We start from the raw sequence: 21,898 nt of genomic DNA on the forward strand, positions 1-21,898 counted from the left end.
TTAAGTTTTTTTCTCATTAGGGGCTTTTATAAATAATACTATGATTGACATATTGTAAGTAAATATTTGACCAAATTTCTGATTACTTATTTAGAATAAATTCCAAGAGTTGTGTCTGGGAGGAAAAACTTTTCCTCTACCCTCTTAGTTCTTGTCATGAGGGCCTGTGAACTAAACTGACAAAGACAGATTAACAAGAAAAAAACTTACAATTTTATTAATATTTTATGTGCACAGGAATTCACAGAAAAGAAGTGAAACTCAAGAAGTGGTTAGACTTAGGAGCTTATCTGCTATTTTAACAAAAAACAGGGGATTTGGATTTTGAGGGATGATCAATTGTGGGGAAGTGGCTTTGAAATAAACGGGGGAAACTAATGGACGATAAGGGGTTATTTTGCTAAGAGCTGTTTATGCAGACTCATCTCAGTGACATCTCTGGTGATAATGGTGATAAGAGTCACTCTTCTCTTCCTGGTATGGAAGGGGGAAGGTCTTTACAAGTGGAATTTATGCCACCTTCACAAATCTATGCTTTTAAATTGGCAAGAGGAAGGCAGAGAACTCTTCCTGCATCTGTTGATTCTCAGTTGCCTTCAGTTCAAAATAATCCTTATGCCAAAGTGGCATGTGTGGGGTGGCATATCCTTCTCTTCCTCAGGTGGAAATGACGGACAACATGGTTCTTAATGCCAAATTGTTCTCCAGGAAGAAGGTACCAGTTTCTACCTCCATGAGTGTATGAATCTTTGGGAATTTTTTTCTTGTTACATAGTTTGAGGAGTAAATCATTGAAAAGGATAAGATCGCAAGATTAAAAAATAAAAAGAAACTTAAGTACTAACAAAAACTTTACTGGTAATGATGCACTTAACTCCAAACCTCTAATAATTCAGAGACAAACACGTTGGGAGAACAGTTTATATTGTCTTGTAGGAAAATGTGATCAGGTTTTAATTTGTGGACATACTTGACCCATCCTCAGGCGTATTACTGCACTCTTCATTGTAAGAGGGTCTGGCATTTGCCTCTCACACACAGGCAGGCTCCCTGCCTGTTTCTTCCTGAGCAAAGGATTCACTGTTCTCACTGGTCAGGGCTGGGAGTTGAGAGGAGTGGAGGAGAGGTGATCCCATCTTCTCCCTGGCTCCCTTTATCTGCCTGCATTTTGCCTCCACTGTCATAGAGAAATGTTAGGCCAAGTATCAAGGCCTTGCAGGTTCCCCTCCTACACGTGCCCACCCTTTTGAATAGCAGCTTTGTTTTCATAAAGACAGTGTCACACACTGAGCCTATTTCTTTCACACCTTTGGGGTAAACTTTAGGCCTTGATTTAAGAGTCATTGGAATCTTAAAAAAAAAAAAAAAGACACAATTTCTATTTACAAACCAAAAACAGACTCATGGACATAGGAAACAAACTGTGGTCACCAAAGGGGAAAGGTCGGGGAGGGATAAATTAGGGGCTGGGGACTGACAGACACACATTACTATGTATAAAGTAGGTAAACAAGAACCTACTGTATAGCACAGGGAACTGTATTCAGTTTCTTGTAATAACTAACAGATAATGGAAAAGAATCTGAAAAGAAAAAAAATGTGTATATATATATAACTGAATCGCTTTACTGTACACCTGAAACTAACATTGTAGATCAACTATACTTCAATAATTTTTTTTAAAAAAGTCATTGCAAGGGATGAGAAATCCCAGTGACCCTTCTCTTTGAAGAAAAGTACTTTCTTGAACTTGGTATTAAATTAACAATCTTGGGGGGGGGGCGGTTATTTTGTTTTCTTTCCTAAAGAACCAATTCCAGCGTTGGAAACTCTTCATGTTGCTCTTGTGAGCTGTGGAAAGGAGCACTCCCTGGCTGTCTGTCGTAAAGGAAGGGTCTTCGCATGGGGAGCTGGTTCTGATGGACAGCTGGGAACTGGAGAATTTAAGGAAATAAATTTCATCCCTAAGTAAGTATCTTAATTCATTTAGTGTTTTTGAGTTTCTGTGCCAGGCACCATACAAGATGCCAGGGGACAAAAATGACTATGACAGACACAGTCCCTAACCTCAAGGGTTACAGTGTAGTGAGAGAAGGAGGCTGGAAAAAACATGTAACACTAATTATTAGTTAATTGGAGTCCTGTGAAGGAGAAGGACAGGTTGAAGTGAGAACTTGTGACCCTTTGATCTTACTCTTATGTACTGGAAATAACCGTGGGCCCACTTGGTGGTGTAAAGATTATTTTAAAGTGAAAATATTTGAGTTTCAGAAGATGCACCGAGACCTCTTATCTGACCAAAACAGAGTCTCCTGAAAATACACCTGCTGTTAATCCTCTTTGGAGGGAGTTTCCTCTGAATTCAGCTGTTGTGAAGACAGGCTGCCCAATCAGCATCAAAAAAGCCCAATAGAGGTGGGAAGGGACAGACTGGGAGTTTAAAATTTGTAGATACTGACAGGCATATGCAGAACAAATAAACAAGATAATACTGTATAGCACAGGGAAATATATACAAGTTCTTGTGGTAGCTCACAGCGAAAAAAAATGTGACAATGAATATGTGTATGTTCATGTATAACTGAAAAATTGTAGGCTACACTGGAATTTGATACAACATTGTAAAATGACTATAACTCAATAAAAAAAGTTAAAAAAAAAAAAAAAACGCCAATAGAGCCTTCCATACGCTTCCATTGAAACCCTAAATCCCCACTCCTTTTCCTCAGTTGATATATATAAACCTTTACTCAGGCTATGACACAAATTTTCCATTCCTTGGAGTGCCCATCCGTACGTATAAATAAACTTTTGTCTTTTTTCCTGTTAGTCTATTGTCAGTTAATTTGCAGGTCCCCAGTCATTGGGCACAAGTTGGAAGAGGAAAGGTTTTCCTCCCAACATAACCTTTTGCCTTGTCATAAGCTGCTGGATCCTAATACTTTACTTAGTAAAATCCGGGGGAAAATCATATCCTCACACACAGCTTCTTAGGCCAAATTATATAACAGGCAGTCTGAATTGTGTGTTCATGGATTATGTACATTGGGAATTTTCAAAAGCATGTTTTTTTAATAGTAGGAAGTTATCTCTCGTTAATTTCTCTGGCCATTAAATTGTATAAGAGATCACTGTGGCTTGGAGGAAAGAGCATTGAACTTGGGATGAAAAGACTAAGATTTAAGTCTAGTTCTACAGCCTGATACCAATTGACCCCTTTGAGTTCTCCTAGGTTCAACCATATGAAATTGCTGATAGTTATGTTTTTGATGCACAAATATGGCAATTTAATAGGAATCAACCTAATGGTTTCTTTAATGGTTTCTTTATCTCACAGGGCTCAGGTTAGGTGATGCAGGTGACAGTGCTCTATAAATTCTAAAGCCCTGTGCTGTATGTGTATGAAGAAATTTCTCTTTTTTTAGGCTGATAAGGATAGGATAAAAGTTAGTACATTATAGAATGCATTACAAGTCTAATAAAAATCACTTTTGCATTATATATTGCTTTGGGTTCTGCCCTGTACCTTTGTACATGTTGATGTCATGTTAAAAACAGTTTGAGGGCTTTGGAATAATTGTATTGTAGAAATACAAGAAAATAAAAAATTTCCCCTATACACGTGGGATAGTTTTGACATATTGGTGACCAACTGTAAAGAAGGATTAATAGAGTTTGTATCATTTTTATTATAGGAAGATAAAAACTCTGACTGGTATAAAAATTATACAAGTTTCCTGTGGACACTACCACTCCCTGGCATTATCAGAAGGTAAAAATGGCTTCTTGGATCTCCTAAGTGTCATTAGGAAGTGATTTTTTGAGTACTAATGGTACATGTTGATTTTTAATGCTTTGGGGTTCATTTTGATGCATTTAGAGTTAAAAAGAAAACTTAGGTATAATAACATAAAAGTCTGAGATGTGCTGGCATTTCTCTGGGTAAATAATTAAGCATTAGAGGGGGAAGGAGGGTATAGCTTAGTGGTAGAGTGCATGCCTAGCATGCATGAGGTCCTGGGTTCAATCCCCAGGACTGCCATTAAAAAATAAATAAATAAATAAACCTGATTACTTTCTCCCCCTTAAAAAAAATAATTAATCATTAGATGAGCCTGATTTTTGACCTCATGTAAATTATCCATCTCTGGTCAAATTCAACGTAAAGTATTGTTGGTTTTTTCCCTCCCCAGAGTATTTATTGAATGCTTACAATGTTTCCAGCAAAGAGGAGATAGCAGTGAATAAACCCAGGACCCTACTTTCATGGAGCTTATATTCTGGGGGGATGTAGGGGAAGTGTGCCTTAAACACACAGCCAAGTATCTGTGAGGAATAACAGGTAAGGGCATGGAGAGAAGTGAGGAACAAAGAGGCGATGTGAATAGAGACCGAAAAGAAAGGAGAGAGAGAGAGAGACATGATGCTGAGCCCGTGGTCCAGCGAAGAATGATCCAGATGCATGGCCATGCCCAGCGGGATGCTCAGGAGCAGCAGAGGGACCTGGAGAAGGAGCCAGGGGAGATAAGGTCTGAGGAGTGGTTGTGGGGATACTGGTGACGTGAGGCTTCTGACCTGTTGTGAGAAGAGGCCTTTTATTGGGAATGCAAGCTCCTAAGGGTTCCATCTGACTTATATTTTTCAAAGAGCACTCTGGCTGCTCTTTGGAGAAGAAAGAGCTTTGCTGGGAGCAAAGATGGAATCTGGGAGCCCAGTGAGATGCTGTTAAAATTTTCCAGGAGAGAAGTGATGGCAACCAGGGAACTAAGGTGGGAACAGTAGGGAGGTGAGAAGTGGTTGGATCCCAGATAGATTTTGAAGAGAGAGGCTCTAGTATTTGCTGGGTTGAAGGGTGTAAAAGAAAGAGAAGAGTCAACGCTGGCTCCAAGATTTTTGGCCTGTGCAGCTGAAAGGTCATGGTGACCCTTAGCTGAGAGGGAGAAGAAGGGTGGAGAAGAAGGGACTTTTAAAGGTAACCTTGACCATCCTCTTGCCTTTAGTGAGAATATTTTAACTTCCTTTATCACTGTTTTATTCTTTAAAGACTTTTAGAATTAGGGTGGTAGTTTCTCCTTGAATTTGGCATTCCAGTGTGTTTGCTATTCTGAATTTGTCTTCCTTATTTTTTGTAGATGGTCAGGTGTTTTCATGGGGAAAGAACATCGATGGGCAGCTGGGCCTGGGATCGGAGTTCCCCTCCCAAGCCAGCCCGCAGAGGGTGAGGTCCCTGGAGGGGATCCCGCTGACGCAGGTGGCTGCAGGAGGGGCCCACAGCTTTGCCCTGTCTCTCTCTGGGACTTCATTTGGCTGGGGAAGCAACAGTGCAGGGCAGCTCGCCCTCCGCAGGAGTAAAGTCCCAGGTAACGAGATAGTCTTGAATTTGTAGTCAGTCATGCTTTCTTTCTAGTTGGAAGACCAGCTCAGCAAAGGGTACTCTCAAAGGTTTAAACAGTGGTTCTCAAACTTTGTGACACATTAGAATCACCTTGGGAGCTATATCAACTTTGATTCCTGCTGTAGCAAATGACCACAAACTTAGTGGTTTAAAACAACGTAAATTTATTATCTCCTAGTTCTGATGGTGAAAAGTCTAATGTAGGTCTCACTGGGTTAAAGATCAAAGTGTCTGCAGGGCTGCATTCCTTTCTGGAGGCTGGAGGGGGATGGACTATTTTCTTGCCTTTGCCAGCTTCTAGAAGCACCCTCATTCTTGACTCATAGCTCCCTTTCTTCTCTAAAGCGAGCAGTGGCTGGTTAAGTCTTCTTCAAGTCACATTACTCTGACGTTGACTCTTCTGCCTCCCTTTTCCTCAGTTAAAGGACCCTTGTGACTACCTTGGGCCCACCTGGATAATCCAGGCTGAAGTCAACTGATTAGCAACCTTAATTCTATCTGCTTCCTTATCGCCCCTTTGCCACATAACCTAACATGTTCACGGGCTCTGGGAAAAGAACATGGGCATCTTTGGAACGCCATTATTCTGTCTACTTTAAGAATGTTTAAAAATCCCAATGCCCAGGTTGGACCCCAGACCAATTAAATCAGAATGTCTGGGGATGCAGGCATCAGTCACCACTAAAGGCCCCACAGGGGATTCCAATGTACAGCCAAGTTGGGGAACCACTATTTTAGAAGACTGCTAGCAGGAGGGGAAACAACCAGTTTCTCTGGCAACCTTTCAACAAAACTCCCCGTGAAGTCTTCCCCATGAATGCCTCTGTTAATTTCTTCACATTTGGCTCACATGTATTTAGTGCCTGCTATGTGCCAGTACCAGGCTGAACTCTTACATCTCATTGCATTTAACATTATCAATGTACTGTATAGCACAGGGGAAAATATACAAGATCTTGTGGTAGCTCATAGAGAAAAAAAAATGTGACAGTGAATATATATATGTTCATGTATGACAGAAAAATTGTGCTCTACACTAGAATTTGACACAATATTGTAAAATAACTATTACTCAATTTAAAAATCTAAAAAAAAGTGTATATATAACATTATCAATGTAAATAAGTCCTCTTAATTTTTCCATTATTTTTGCATATTTGCAGAACATTTATTATGTGATAGAAATGAATACAACATAATGGAAATATGATTGGGAAGGAAGGTCTTAAAGCTTAGCTTTCTAGGCCAATAGCCTTAGTCATTTCAGAAGGTTAAACAGCTTTCAGAAATAAATGCTGAAGGACTGCTTTTCTTTTCTTTTCTTTTCTTATCTTTTCTTTTCTTTTCTTTTCTTTCTTTTCTTTTCTTTTCTTTTCTTTTCTTTTCTTTTCTTTTCTTTTCTTTTCTTTTCTTTTCTTTTCTTTTCTTTTCCAAAAGCAGGGCTTTCCCTCTGTTTTATAATACTTCTGATTGTTCACTTTTTAACTTATGTTAATGAATTATAGGATGATAAATATCTTAAAAGATAGAAAACCACGAAATTTGAGTCTGTTTCTTACATGCTAGAGATTTTGCTTTCTTTCAACAGCACAAAGCTACAGGCCTCGTTCAGTGGGAGCACTGAAGAGTCTTGGTGTGACTTATATCAGCTGCGGTTATGAGCACACTGCAGTGCTTACCCAGGTAATCCACAATGTCTTGGTATTTTTTTAAATCCCAGAGCAATGTTACCACAAGGTGCACGTACTGATTATTGTGGAAAGCAGTATGTGTATTGATATCTCAACATATCCATTCAGTACACAGATCTCTGAAGAGAAGTTAACCAAATATAAACCATGAAGATGTTAAGATCCTATATAGCAAAAGCTAATTGCAGTTTTAGAAAATACCTTTAGATACTTACTAAATTAGAAATATAGGAGCTAATCCTTTTAGCAGTTATTCATTTGTAATGTAGTTCTACACATGAAAAATATTATAAAAGCAACCAAGCAATCTTTACAGGTTTCAGTGGCCCACACTGCAGACTGGAACATTCTTTGTTCCACTTCTTGCTTAGCGCAGTTATGAGTCAGCTCCTGAATGTTTTTCCCTCTCCTTGCGCTGGCCATATGATACATCCCAATGGGATGGATTCCCTCCATAACTGTAACAAGTAGACTTGAAGTCTGTGTGGTTGAAATGTTTATTTAAAAACTAAATATCTAAAATAATTTGTGTTATTTGCTTTAAAAGCATGTTTGGATTATACTATTCTTAGTTGGCAGGAGAGATCTAGAATTGTTTTCATCTAGAATCATCTTTTGAAAAGAGATTTATTTTCAGAAAAATGCTCAAATAAATAAAGCAACCCTATACTTAAATGTTAGTGTTACCCTTGAACCAGTTAATTTGTCCATCCATTCATTCTACAGACACGTATTAAGTGCCTAGTTCTTAAGGGAATGCCAGTGAGTTTTTTCAAGTTTGATGTGTTAACTTTTCGTTCACTATTAGAAATAATAAATGTAGGACCCGTTCTCTTTGTATAGAGCTTTTATTTCCCACAGTGCTCTCATGTAACTCTCGTATGATGCTTAATCTTTTGGGTTTTAGTTACTTTTTTTTTTAACCAGAAATGAGTCTGATCCCTCCTTTTTTCAACAGGATGGGAAAGTGTTCACGTTTGGGGACAACAGCTATGGACAGCTGGGACACAGCCCCACTGCCGAGAAGCGAGGGCCGCAACTGGTGGAAAGAATTGAAGGCCTAGTTTCACAGATAGAATGTGGAAGGTAAACGGTTTGGCTCTTTTTTTAAGCATGAGTAGAAAAGTGTCATATTTTATTGCTTAGAAATGACTCATGTGGAGTGTTATCAAATCTTAAGACCCTAAAATACGTGATTTTTCTTTTTATACATCATTTTCCTTTCCTTCTTACAAATATAGTTTAACTTTTCTATTTGTTCTTCTTTATCCTAGACATTTCATTATTTAATAAGAATTTATTGGAAATCTACTGTGTATGGGCCACTTTACTAGGTGCTGGGGGGCAGGGGAGTTGGTTTATAAGAAAAACAGTGGTGCTTGCATACTTGTGTTGATCAGACAAAATTAGAGTGATCTCATGCGAGTAGAAGATGATGCATATTTGCATGTGTTTTCAGAGTTCTGCGTAACCTAAGTTATGAGGGCACTTTAAATGTTACCTACCCAATTCAAACAAAAAAACTTACATTTAAAACACAAATGAGGGGGAGAGTATAGCTCAGTGGTAGAGCGCACGCTTAGCATGCAAGAGGTCCTGGGTTCAATCCCTAGTACCTCAAATAAAACCTAATTATCCACCCCACCCCCGCCAAAAAAAAAAAAAAAAAAGAAAAAGAAAAAACAAACAAATAAAGCTAAAACACAAATGGTAGAAACCATTGTAAAGACCCATCAATAGTATTTTGCCTTTAAGTTTAGTAATAAGTTAATATTCACCTACCATTTGTTTAGCCACATGATTTAGTATCCTCCCACCCTGACATTGTGATGCAGGACCTGGTTACTTAATATAAGATAAATTTGTCATTTTCTGTTGAGACATCATCTTTCTCAGAAAACCTGACTCATATTGAGTCTTCATTATAATATACTCTCTCTTCCACAGTTATCACACCCTTGCGTATGTCTACACCACTGGCCAGGTGGTGTCTTTTGGTCGTGGACCAAGTTGCACAAGCCACTCGCCTCATCCAGGGACTCCGGCAGAGAACTTTGACATTAGCTGCCTGATTTCTGCTGATGGTATGAATGGTCCCACCAATTCGTGATTTTGTGTTAATCCATGCCACTAGAGGAGAAATATTATTCAGTTTCCTTTCAAAGGAGCACATAGAACTGTGGTTCTCTTAGTACTGTTATTTTCCATTTGTATTATATGCATTTTTTTCTTATGCAGTGCTTCCTGGAGTATTTGGTAATCTTTTCTAAAGATTAAGGCATTACAAAAGAAGACCCCAAACCAGTTACTTAAGCATCAGAACAGTATATTTTAAAATATTTAGTCAAACCTATTGTAAAGCATGACAGCCTGGTTTCATTATGCAAGTGCATGAAAAATTAAATGTTAAGCTGAGTGAATATACAAGTAATCAGATAAAAATTAATCTTTTATGCTGTTTGTAGTCAAAATCCATTGCCAATAAATAAGTAAATTTAGCTTGGTAATACATTAGATTTTTTAAAAGACTACTTTTTAGAGCAGTTTTAGATTTACAATAAAAAATTTATTTTTTTTAAATAAGCATGGATTTATGACTTTCTTCTAGACCTTGTGGATGTTCAAGTCAAACACATTTTTGCTGGAACATATGCCGACTTTGTGACAACTTACCAGGTATCTATCACACTCTCTGTTTCTTTTAAAAATTATTTTTTCAGCAATATTTGAAACATTGTATCACTTGTACATATTCAAAAGATCCTCTTTTTGAATATTTCTTAAAAAATATGATGTAATTCTCACTTCTTCATTTGGCTTCCTACCAGATACTAACCACGATAGTACCCATGAGTCAGCGATCAAAGTACTCCAAGTGGGTCAACCCATTTAGTCCTCATGTCAGCTCCAGTTGGCATTATTCCCCGCATTTTACACATGGAAACAACTGAGAGGTGGACTTATTCAGTTACACTGCCGAGAAGTGGCAGAGCTGGGCTCAAACTCAAGCAGCTCAGCTCCAAAGCTTACACTGTTACCCACCGTGCCGTGGTGCCCTCCTACTTGTCAACGGAGAGGATTTTATTCTTCTTCTTCCGAGCGAGTTCTGAAATGTTTGGAGACAAAAGTATATGTAGTTATTTTCATAATTTGTACTTTTTTCTATTATTGAGAATGTTTAAAACTTGACGTCCATATAGACTCTTACTGTATACCTTGGGACAGAAAATGGTCAGGGGTAAAGGTTTCTGTGCTGCTGGGGATGGTCAGGAGATTGAGCGTAGTTGCTCTATTACAGCCACCCGGTCCGCCAGTCGACAAAGGCCTCGTGCCTGAGGCTCTGTTCTGGGGGCTTGGGGTAAAGTGAATAATACAAACAGGGTTGTCCCTTTGGATTCCACAGGGAAGGACAGACAAGAAACACTTAAATGCAAAGTAAATACAGTTGTGTTAGAGAGTGAAAAGTCCTCTAAAGAAAATAAGACCTTTGAGACTGGTGGGGTGGGCTCCTTTAGAAATGTCAGCTAGCGAAGGCCTTGCAGAGCCTGTGACATGTGAGCAGAGATCGTAGCCAAACTTAGATCCAGAGAGCGTTCCAGGTTGAGGGTATTGCTCACAGAAAGGCCCTGGGGCAAGAAGTGTAGCATGTGCGAGGGGCAGAAAGGAAGCCCGGCAGGCAGAGCACAACAGGAGAGGATGAAAAGCTGTGTGAGGTGGGGTCCGGTGTGTGAGATGGGTCAGTTCGAAATGTCCTTGGAGAGGAGACCCAGAGCCTTGGTTGGATGTCCAAATCTGGGTCTCAGGGAGGATGCTAGCGCTGGAATATAAACATGAGAGTTATTAAACTCTAGATGGTATTTAAAGTCGTGGCCTGGATAAAAGCTCACATGGAGAGTAGAAATGAGAAGAGAAGGAGTCCAGACCTGAGGGACTTCTCCATTTAGAGGTCAGGCAGTGAGGAGGACCTGGAAGAACTGAGCAGGACCAGTTTCTGAGGCAGAGGAAAACCAGGAAAGGGTGGCCCATCTAGACAAGAGAAGAAAGTATTTCGAGAAGGAGGAAGTGCCAAACCTGTGACATACTGCTGAGAGGTCAAGGAAGATGAACACAGAATTTGTTTTTGCTTTGTCAAGACTCAGTCGTCCCAGGAACAGAGGATGAAAGCGGACTGAGTGGGATGGGCAGAGAATAGATGGGGATAAGTGGAAACAAAGACTGTGATGGTTCTGAGAAGTTTTGTTGCGAAAGGGAGTAGAGGGCAGTGGGAGGGTTTCATTGTTGTTTAGAGAAGTGATAGTAAGGTCTGTTTGTTGGCCAGGGAGAATGATCCAGTTCCGTAGGAGAAAGTGTCGAAGCGTGAGAAAGACTGAGTAATTGCAAAGGTCACGTCCCAGAATAGGATGGAGGAAGCAGGGTCCAGTGCAGAATGTAGGGCTTTGGGCAGTTTTTATGCCATTCTGAGGAGGAACAGCGGAGATGAGGGTAGGTTGCTGGTGGGAAGGTGATTAGTTCCTGCCCAGTTGCTTCAGTTTTCTCAGTGTTGCACAAAGCACGGTCCTCATCTGAGACTTAATGAAGTGGAGGACCGCTACAGGTTTAGGAATAAAAGGAAGGTGTGCAGGAGTGTCTCAGAGTGAGAAAGCGCCCATCGTGGGAGGTTACTAGACAGTGTAGAGTGCCCACGTGAAATCTGTGGTAGTAGATTTAAGGTGAAATCACTCAGCACGGTTGTTTGTTTTTCTCCATTGATGTTGAGTTGCTTGGATTCCTTTGGATAATCCAGAGTTGAGGTTAACTACAGATGGACTTTTTCTAGGTAAGTACAACAGAAAAGGGACAGAAGACTTGGAGGTATTTGCAAAGGACGATTAAAGTGCTAACCATAGAATCTGAGCTGGGTAAGAAAAACGTGAGAAGGGTGATGGATAATGAACAAACCGTAGGGTCAGTGGATTGGAGAGCCCAGTGGCCTCAAATAATGTTAAAGTGGGCTCCACTCTAAAGTAAGTGCCTTAGTCTGCTCAGGCTGCTGTAACAAAACACCATTGATTGGGTGGTTTATAAACAGAAATCTATTTCTCACAGTTTTGGAGGCTGGGAAGTCCAGGATTAAGATTCTGGCACTTTTGATGTCTGATGAGGGTCTGCTTTCTGGTTTATGGCTGGCTCTCTTCTCAGTGGATCCTCAAGTGGCAGAAAGAGTTCTCCGTGATCTGTTATAAGGGCTCTAGTCCCATTCATGAGGGCTCCACCCTCATGACCCAGTTGCCTCCCAAAGACGCCACCTCCTAAGGCCATCACATTGGAGCTTAGGATTCCAATGTATGAATTTCCGGCGGGGCAGAAACACTCAGTCCACAACATTCTTTCACTGCCTCCCCCAATTCATGTCCTTCTTGCATGCAAAATATATCCCATCCCAATAGCCCCAAAGTCTTAATTCATTCCAGCATCATAGAAGTTAGACTGGAGTCCCACTCTGAAGTAAGTGAATTAGGATAGTGTATGACGATCAGAGAGGAGAATGTTTCCAATACAGAAGATGGAACAGTTATTGATGACTATAAAGTACAGAATGTCACCTGTGTCTGGGGCAGTACTTTTCAACTAGGAGTGATTTTGCCCCTCAGGAAACATTTGGCACTGTCTGAGGTCATTTTAGGTTGTCGTAACTGAGGAGGGGGCATGTGTGTTAGGGTGACTGCTACTGCCATCTAGTGTCTAGGAATGCTGCTAACGTCCCACAATGCACAAGACAGCCAGCCCCTCACCGCAAAGAATTACCTGACACAAAATGTCAATTGCATCAGTTTAGAAACCCTGATCCGGGATATGGGTGACTGAGGTGGATCAGGGAAAAGAGAGGAGACAAGATCAAGAATTGAGAGATCAAGGTGGGAAATAGATCGTGTTTACTAACTTTGAATTTGCCAAGAATGACGGGAAGAATGGTGACAGGCATGGTTGTGCTGAGGAAGACAGTCAGCAAGGTGCTGACGTTTTCAACAACTGAAGCGCAGTGACTACGTCTTTGGGAAGCGGTTATAGAAGAAGGGGAGGAAGACGATATAGTCTGATGTCATGCACTTCAGAGGAGACGGGATTCTGAAGAAGAAAGTAGAAGAAATGGCATGGAAATGCCAACAGGGAGCGCTCATTGTCCTGAGGTTCCTGGGATGTCGGAGGGAAAACAGCTTCCTCCTGATTGAACTCCAGGGGACACCCAGGACTCAGATCAAGAAGGTGAAGGGAACTTAGGGAGTCATGGTTACACATCTTTTTCAAGAGGTCTTTATTTAAGCATTAAACAAAAGTGATGCAGAATTTCCTGATTCATTACAAGTTCATCGGAGGCAGAGGTATAATACGGAGCAGAGCACTGATGTCTTTGGAAGACTATATCAGAGACAAACTTTTCTTTCCAGACATTGATTTTTGACACCTCTGGCTGTCTTATTTATTACTTAGTGTATGTATGTTTTCCTGATTATTCTTTTTTTTTAAATTGAAGTATAGTTGATTAACAATGTGTTAGTTTCTGGTGTACAGCATAGTGATTCAATTATACACATATATATATGTATTCTTTTTCATTATAGGCTATTACAAGGTATTGAATACAGTTCCCTGTACTGTACAGTAGGACCTGATTGTTTATCTGTTCTGTATATAGTAGTTCTTAGTAGAAGTAAGCTGAATAGTAGTCAGTATCTGCTAATCCCAAACTCCTAGTTTATCCCTCCCCCTTTCCCCTTTGGTAATCATAAGTTTGTTTTCTATGTCTGTGAGTCTGTTTCTGTTTTATAAATAAGTTCATTGTGTTATTTTTTAGATTCCACATATAAGTGATATATGATACTTGTCTTCCTTTGACTTACTTCGCTTAGTATGATAATCTTTAGGTCCATCCATGTTGCTGCAAATGGCATTATTTTATTCTTTTTGTATGGCTGAGTAGTATTCCATTGTACGTGTGTGTGTGTGTGTGTGTGTGTGTGTGTGTGTGTGTGTGTGTGTATACAGATATACCACATCTTTATTCAGTCCTCTGTCGATAGACACTTCCAGGTCTTGGCTATTGTAAATAATGCTGCTATGAACATTGGAGTGCATGTATCTTTTTTTTTTTCTTTAAACATCTTTATTGTGGTATGATTCCTGCACAGTAAACTACACATATTTCAGATATACAATTTGATGAATTTTGATAGATGTATACACCCATGAAATCACCACCACAATCAAGATAGATAACATTTCTATCACTCCCCAAGGGGTGCAATTTTTGAATTCCCAGTTTATCCCTTCCCACCCCCTTTACCTGCTACACTGACCTGTTTTTTTTTCTTTCTTCCTAGAAGGATACTAGTTCCACCAGTGTTTCCAGGAAAATCCTGCCAGAAATAAGCCGAATTAACCAGTCCCTGATAGAAAAATGGAAGGCAGTGGCAAGACGAAGTACAGAATATGAAGTGGCTGAGAGGTGGCTCTGTCTGATAAATTAGAAACCATTTTTATTTGATTCTGGAAGGCTTGGTATTTTATCCTAGACATAAGAAAGAGGGTTTGGTTTTATTATGAAGGCATTTGCATTTTAACCATGATTCTCTTCTACCATCTCTTAGTTTGAAGAAGTCATTGATGTATTCATTCATTCATCATTTATTTATTTAACAGAGATTTATTGAGGATGTACAGTATCCCAGGCACTTTGATAGGTGAGGGAGAGGCAGGAGTGAATCAAAAATGCTTTGTCCTACACAGCCTTCACTAAGGTGACTGTTATTATAGCTTCATAGTTTATTCTCTGGAGCTCCAGAAGTTTCTGTTTTCAGAAGGATGGGTTTTACTTAAATCCAGATGTCTTGATCAAACCAACTGTGAAGAGTTTTGGTGAGAGTGAGCAGTAACATGCACAAGGTATACCCAGAATTTGGAAGACTCTTAAGGGAGTAGTTATTTTCATTAATTAGGACTCTGCATCACCCGTTATATATTCAGTAAGCTAAAAGGGACAAGCTTTTAGTATGCTGTGACTTACCCCTATCTTATTACTTTTGCAGTGAAATTAGAGTGATATTTTCATCTCCTGCTTGTCTGACTGCAAGTTTCTTAAAGAAAAGGTAATATTTACATGAGATTTTACATTTATTTAAAATGCTGGTGAGTACTTGAAATGTTTCAACTTAGTCATTTTAATTTGAGAATTTTGTTGTCTCTGAACAAAAAATCCGTCATAAACAACTCCATAGGTTGTTACAGAATTTTTCTATTTTGTAAAGTAATTTCCACTTGGTTTTGTGGAAGGCATTTGGATTTTAACCATGATTCTCTTCTACCATCTCTTAGTTTGAAGAAGTCATTGATGTATTCATTCATTCATCATTTATTTATTTAACAGAGATTTATTGAGTACTTGGACCACTGCAAGTTGTAATTTCTAATTTACATTCTTTGCTTCCTTTGCCCTGCCTTCCTCTGTTATCTGATTGGCAGGAATGGTGTGTTTTCAGGATCTTTGTATCTCAGAGTAATCAGTTCATTCTAACATTGCTTTAGTACTTCAAGGCCAAGGCTGTACTTTGCAGTTCTTAGGATGAAATCAGTAAGGAAAGCAAATCCTATTTATTTTATCTTTAACTAGCCTGACTACCACAGAGGAAAACCTTAACTGCTCTCCTATTTGGTTTGACCCTTGGTCTGATCCAGTAGTTTAAACAGTTCCTCTGTGAAATGCTCAATGTTTGGTCTTGTTCCTTCCCCTCCCTATTTGCTCTCCCATTACTGTGCCTGGGAACTGTGAAAAGATAAAGTGAGGCATATTAAAAATTTTAGGAGTTTATCTGAGTGAACATCCATTGGAATCATGTAGCATCAAGTTCGAAGTGGTTGAATGTTCCACTGGCAGGAGCTCCGGAGAGACATATAGAAAAGGTGCAGAAAAAAAGAAAGGAAATTATTTGATTGGCTGTAGCTTAAAGACTCATTGGCTGTTTGTGGTTGGTCACCCTTAGGTTTTTTGGGGTTTAAAAAAATTTTTTTTGGTTTATTTATTTACTTTAATTCCAGTGCTGAGGATTGAACCCAGGACCTCGTGCACTCTACCACTGAGCTATACCCTTCCCCAGTTGCCCTTAGGTTTTGATTTCGTAACTTTGAGGCAAGTACTAGCTTGGATTTTGGTTTGCTTGCGTAGGCCACCATGGCATTAGAGTGTTATGGCCTCCTTGCTTAATTAATTTAGTAGTATTTAAGGGAGGCGAGGGGGGATAGCAGCATAAAGAGGCCCTTAGGTTGCCCTCTGTCTTCTCTGGAGGCTGGTGCCCTGCAGGTCTGACTGCAGCTGGTGTAAATCATCCCAGTTCAACTTTGCTAGTTCGGGTCCTGTCCCTCCCTTGTTGACTTGGCTTCCGGTTGGCTCGCTGGTTTAGAAGATAGCTGTACACATCTTGTACCCCATCCTGGCCACTAGGTGGTACTCGCTTAACCCCTGTTGCAGGTATTTCTTTCCCGTATGGAATCCCTTGGGTTCTTAAGCCAGCTGCATCTTCAGTCACTTCTTAGGAAGACTCAAGGAACTGTTGGGTCCAAAAGCCGCCCCTGGGAACCAGAGACGCTCAGGGAGGCTGAATGTTATGTCTTCCTCCTGGCAGCTCATCAGGCAGTTATCTTTCTCAAGTCCAAAAAGGCACCCCTGTTCATCTCTGCATATCCTGGCCAAGGGCAGAAGAAAAACCAAGACACTGCTTACCTCCGCCTTGATTTCTCTCCCATTTGTCTTTCTCTTCTTGACGTCCTCCTAGACTGGAAAGAGGGGAGTCTACCATTCAATGTATCCTCTTTCTTCCCCACTGTAGCCACAAACTAATTCTCATTACGTAGGAGAATCATTTCTACACTAAAAATATTATCTTTCTAAAGTGTCAAAGTGTCCTTGCCCCCTTCCCAGGAGTGATAAACCTCAAGATTTGATCTTAGGATGCCAAAGGATGCAAGGAGAATTTATTTCAAAGGGAAATTTACAATACTTTTAGTACCTGCATAAATGTTTTAGCCCTAGTATTGCAATTGTTTGGTTAATCCAGTAAGCATGAAATATTTCTTAATAGTACATTATGAAAAAAATTGCTTGACAGAAGGCGGGCTCTTCAAATATTACCAACACAACCCAGTGAAACACCACACCTAGGCAAAGCCTTGGTATTTCTGAGAGGAATGGCCAGGTCTGAATTTTTTTAAATGGGTTTAGATTAAGGCAGGTGCTTCAGTGTGGGAAGGGGAGGTTGGGAGCTTGATTAGGATTGGGGAAGGATTCCACAATTCAAGACACAGGAAAACAGCAAGGCAAGGATTTTGAGGCAAGAAATTCAAAGAATTTAAGGGCATAAACTGTTGATTGCTTTCCTTGGAAGAGTTAATGGATCTTTTCAGGAAGCTCCTATAATGAACAATCAAGACATTTGCCTGGGCAAGAGTGCCTTGGAATAGTAAAGTCATGCTAATGAAACAGTGGAATCCCTAAGTCATGTAAATATAGATGGTAAATTGTGTGGGGGTTAGGGAGTTTCAGCTCTCAGTGTGCAGGCTGAGTGTGAGGGTAAATGGTTTCAGTTCTCAGATACAGCATGTAAACTTTTGCTAAAGCTGCAGCCCAAACTTGAGATAATAAATTGTTACCTACTCTCTTTTCGGAGAATATAAATTTTATAATTTTTTGTGCCAATTGATTATTTCAAAAGGAGGCAAGCTTTAAGGAAAAAGATTATATCTGATGTGTAGTAAAATAAAATGATGCATAATGATATATGAAGTTAGAAATATTCCTTTCCATCTGCTTATGTGTGTGTGTGTTTTTTTTTTTGTTTGTTTGTTGTTTTTTTTTTTTTTTTGCATTTCTTGCATCCAAAGAGAATCTAGGGAAACGATTTCCGGTGATGTGGACTTACAAATGGCAAGAGATGCCTTCGAGAAATTAACAACAGAGGAATGGATTTCTTCTTTGGTAATAACCAATATGTACTTGAGAAATAGAGCAATAGAATTTCCTTACAAGAACCAATATGAATGCAGTTCCATTGTACTGGGAGGGAGTGAAATGGAATTGTGATGGGGAGGGGACTAGTGTTTATTATGAGGTTACTGTGTACCAGCTACTATATTAGATACTGGCATTTATATTCTTACTGAACTCTTGAACATATAGTAGGTACAGTATTTTTTTCAATGTGAGAAAGCCAATGCTTGAGAAGTATAACTTATGAAAAGAACACTAGTTTGGGAAGCAGGGTACCCTTATCTGGACTGGGAGGCTGAAAAGCCCGTTTTCTGTTTTGAGATGAATCTCAAATCTAGTTGAGATGAATCTGCTACTGATTCATCCCTTATTCTCCTTGGGCCATGTTTTTTTTAACCTATAAATTGAGTTTACCTTTAAGGTCCATTTTAATTTCATGTTCTGTGATTCTGGGTTGTGTTGGGAGGAGAACTTCCCCTCTACCAGTTTAGGTTCATATATTTGAGGACCTATCAGCTAACAATAGACAGATTAACAGGGTAAAAGTTACTCATGCAGAGTAGCTAGGGATGAGGGTTAATATACCAACTTTAGGGAAGGAGGAGGAAGGGCTTCTGTGGGAAAACAAATGGACTTTTCAGGGAGACAGATGGGCTTTTAGGGGGACAAATGGAAGCTAGGATAGCTTGTGATAGTTCGTTGATGTCATTTCTCATCCAAGTGCAGATGTATGGTCTTCCTGGCCGAGAAGCTTGCTTGCCCGCCCACTCGGGAGGGAATTTATAGCTGCTTCACACTCTGCCTTCAGTCAAATGAGGAGAGCTCGGTAGGCTCCTTTGTGCATCAGGTGTATCTCAAATGTCTCCAGTTTAAAGTCCCCTTCATACCGTTTAGGTCCCTACATTTGGAAGGGAAAGGGGGAAGAGGGTTCCTTAATATGCGATAGAAACTGTTTTTATGTTCAACATAAAAAAGTAAGAATAGTAAGTGTTATCAACTATATTTGGAGCAGGTATAGCTCAGTGGTAGAGTGCGTGCTTAGCATGCAGGAGGTCCTGGGTTCAATCCCCAGTACCACCATTAAAAAACCCCCAAAACTAATTACCTCCACCTCCCCCCAAAAAATCCCCACAAACAAACAAACAAACAAAATTAAGGATATTTTAAAAATAACTATTTAGGGGGTGTGGGAGATGACTTCAGGTGCTCTTCCCAGTGTGAGTCCTAAGAAACATTAGTGTCACAGAATGCTCCATGAAAAAGGGTTAGCAGCTTTGGGAACATTATGGAGTCGTGATGCATAAAAGTAAATCAAAGATTCTATGATGTCACACACCAAAAGAAATTAGCTTTTTTGACACTATTTTTTTCAAAGTTATCTGACTCTGTGACACTATTTTCTCATTTACGCCTACTAGCGTTCCACAGATGTCGACATATGAAAAAACAAATTGTAAGAACTTTAATGTAATAATAGTCATATCCAGTACTCCCGGTTGATTGTTGCATGTATCATCTTACTTAACCTTTACGACATGTTGAGGTAGATACTCACAGTTAAGAGTACCCAAGATCTGTTAGAAAGAATTAATATGCCATTGGTTCAAAAACTGGCCCTCTTGATGAAATATTGGCCCCCGTCCCTGACGAGCCAAATAACTCAGAGACAAGGTCTTAGGGCTTAGAAGAAAAGAGGCAGCTTTATTGCTTTGCCGGGCAAAGGGGACTCACAGCAGGCTAGTGCCTTCAAAACTATGAACCGTCTTGGGGTTGGGGCTTAGTAATTATATAGATGAACAGGTTGAGGCATGAAAGGTGATAACAGCAGGTGGGAGCATAAAAGGAGGTAATCAACAAGGGTCACTGATGAAACTTCCTCCTAAGTCTTGATGAGTCTGTCTGATTTCATGGGACTTCCCGGTGATCTGGAAGGTCATCAACCCATGACCTTCTATATCTGGTCAGACTCATCCGGTGCTACGGAGGAACTCTGGGGGGTCTGGTCATTCTCCTGCGGTGATCGTCCTGTGGCTCCCTTCCTGGGGAATGACTCAAACACCAAACATGATTGTAATTATCAGAGTAAGGTAAAATCGAACAGTAGTATCAACAACTTTTGCTTTATCGGTGGGCCTGGGGCTGGGCAGTCAGGTTTGTTGATTGTTCTAAAAGCAAGCAGTAAGCATAAAGCCACGAATTTGTTAGCCTAAGTGTGGCCATTTTATTATTTCTCCTTCAGTCCCTGTGCTCAGAGGACAAGCGAAGATTGAAGAAAGAGGCAGGCCACTCCAGATTAGAAGGTGGCAGTTTTAATAAGCAAGGGAGCTTACTTACGAGGCTTGTCTTGGGTGGCCACAAGATGAGTAGATCTCTGCGCCCAGCCACCAGAATCTTGAAGTTTATATAGTGGCATTAACTGCTGGGTTCAGTCACGTATACTGTCCAGATGGTCTCAGCAACAGCTTACTCTCTCAAGGCTGCATCCTTGGAACAGCTCCCACGGTGGGAACAGTGGACAGACGGTACATTCCAAACACAGGGGAGTGGGTGAGGAGCCTTTGATCGCCCAGGTCCAGCGTGAGGGTTAGTGGGCAATCACATCCTCTTGATTACCTCCTCCAACGTAAGCTGTTATAACTAACAACATCCAAATCTCCATGGCTTATTAACCCAATGAAGATTTTTTTCTCGCACCATAGTCCAATGAGGGTTGAGATAGGAGGCACTTGTAGGGAAGGAAAAAAAATATTTTTCCTCTCATCTTAGTTTCATTGGCTGAGGCCCTGAAAAAACACAGAGAAAAGGCAGCTTCACAAGAGAAAAACAAACAAGTTTATTAATAGGTGCATCCCACAAATACACAGAAGTGCTCAGTGGTGAGTACCTTAAAGGAGTGGCTAGAATTTGGGCTTCTATAACATCTCAGCGAAGAACAATAATTTTGTAGAGAAGTGAGAGGCCAAAGGAAAAGGATTTTGAGCTTTTGGGTGGCAAACTATGGGAAGAAAGTAACGGTGGAGAAGGGCTAATTAGGCAGGTTTGTCATGTAGAGTCTTACTCAGTGCCAGCTCATTTCAGCTTATAAGGGTGTCGCTATGCCCTTCCAGGTACAGGAAGTTGGGGACAGGAGGGCACCTTCACAAGGGGAATTTATGTTCTGCTTTTAGGTGGATGAGGGAGGCCAGAGAGCTTGTTCTATGTCGGCCTTTTTCTCACTTGCCTTCAGCTCAAAATAATCTGGGTGTCAGAGCAGCATATTTTGGGGGTGGCAGATTCCACTACCCTTCCCACTATTGCCCAGATTCATCCAGGGGTGACTCATGCTCCTTCTCTCTGGAGTTCTAGGCCCCAAGGCCATGAAATTCTCCACAAGATCTTTTGTGTTTGGCTGGCAGATGAGGAAAGAGGATATGGAAGGGGCATCCATCACCTTTACTCACATTCCATAGCTAGAAACACCATCTTCCTGTGAGCCCAGAAGGAGGATTGACAGCATTGGTGAGGTGAACAGGTGGCATTTTCTCTGCCACGGTGGATTTTAGGTCAGATAGAGCTGGGTATGGATGCCTTCTAATCGAGCAGCCTTCACGATTTTATTCAGTATGTCCATGCATCTGATTTCACTTTTTTTCCCTTCATTCACCCCAATATAAAATAAGGACGATAGTTCTCACTTATGGCTTCAGGGGCATTTGAGATACAAGGAATGATGGAGTTTGAACAGCAGGTGTCGGGAAAACTAAATGATTATTTCATTTGGAACATGGTGGAATGAAACCTCTGGTCCAATAGCTTGTT

The 21,898-nt window shown here is 40.3% G+C and overlaps 1 protein-coding gene across 1 annotated transcript in view; it reads left to right on the plus strand.

Annotated features, from left to right (window-relative positions):
- Positions 1-1,777: 1,777 nt before the first annotated feature.
- Positions 1,778-21,898, plus strand: part of HERC6 (HECT and RLD domain containing E3 ubiquitin protein ligase family member 6) — a gene marked incomplete at its 5' end in the record, with an annotated part of 42,244 nt that continues 22,123 nt past the window's right edge. Inside the window, 10 exons of the mRNA XM_074352827.1 lie at positions 1,778-1,968; positions 3,696-3,772; positions 5,133-5,360; positions 6,984-7,078; positions 8,045-8,172; positions 9,034-9,170; positions 9,695-9,762; positions 14,445-14,569; positions 15,150-15,209; positions 17,995-18,088. Of these exons, the coding sequence (XP_074208928.1) occupies positions 1,778-1,968; positions 3,696-3,772; positions 5,133-5,360; positions 6,984-7,078; positions 8,045-8,172; positions 9,034-9,170; positions 9,695-9,762; positions 14,445-14,569; positions 15,150-15,209; positions 17,995-18,088 (1,203 nt within the window). The remainder of the gene's footprint in view (positions 1,969-3,695; positions 3,773-5,132; positions 5,361-6,983; positions 7,079-8,044; positions 8,173-9,033; positions 9,171-9,694; positions 9,763-14,444; positions 14,570-15,149; positions 15,210-17,994; positions 18,089-21,898) is intronic.

This window comes from Camelus bactrianus, chromosome 2 (genome assembly GCF_048773025.1).
Source record: "Camelus bactrianus isolate YW-2024 breed Bactrian camel chromosome 2, ASM4877302v1, whole genome shotgun sequence".
NCBI lineage: Eukaryota > Metazoa > Chordata > Mammalia > Artiodactyla > Camelidae > Camelus > Camelus bactrianus.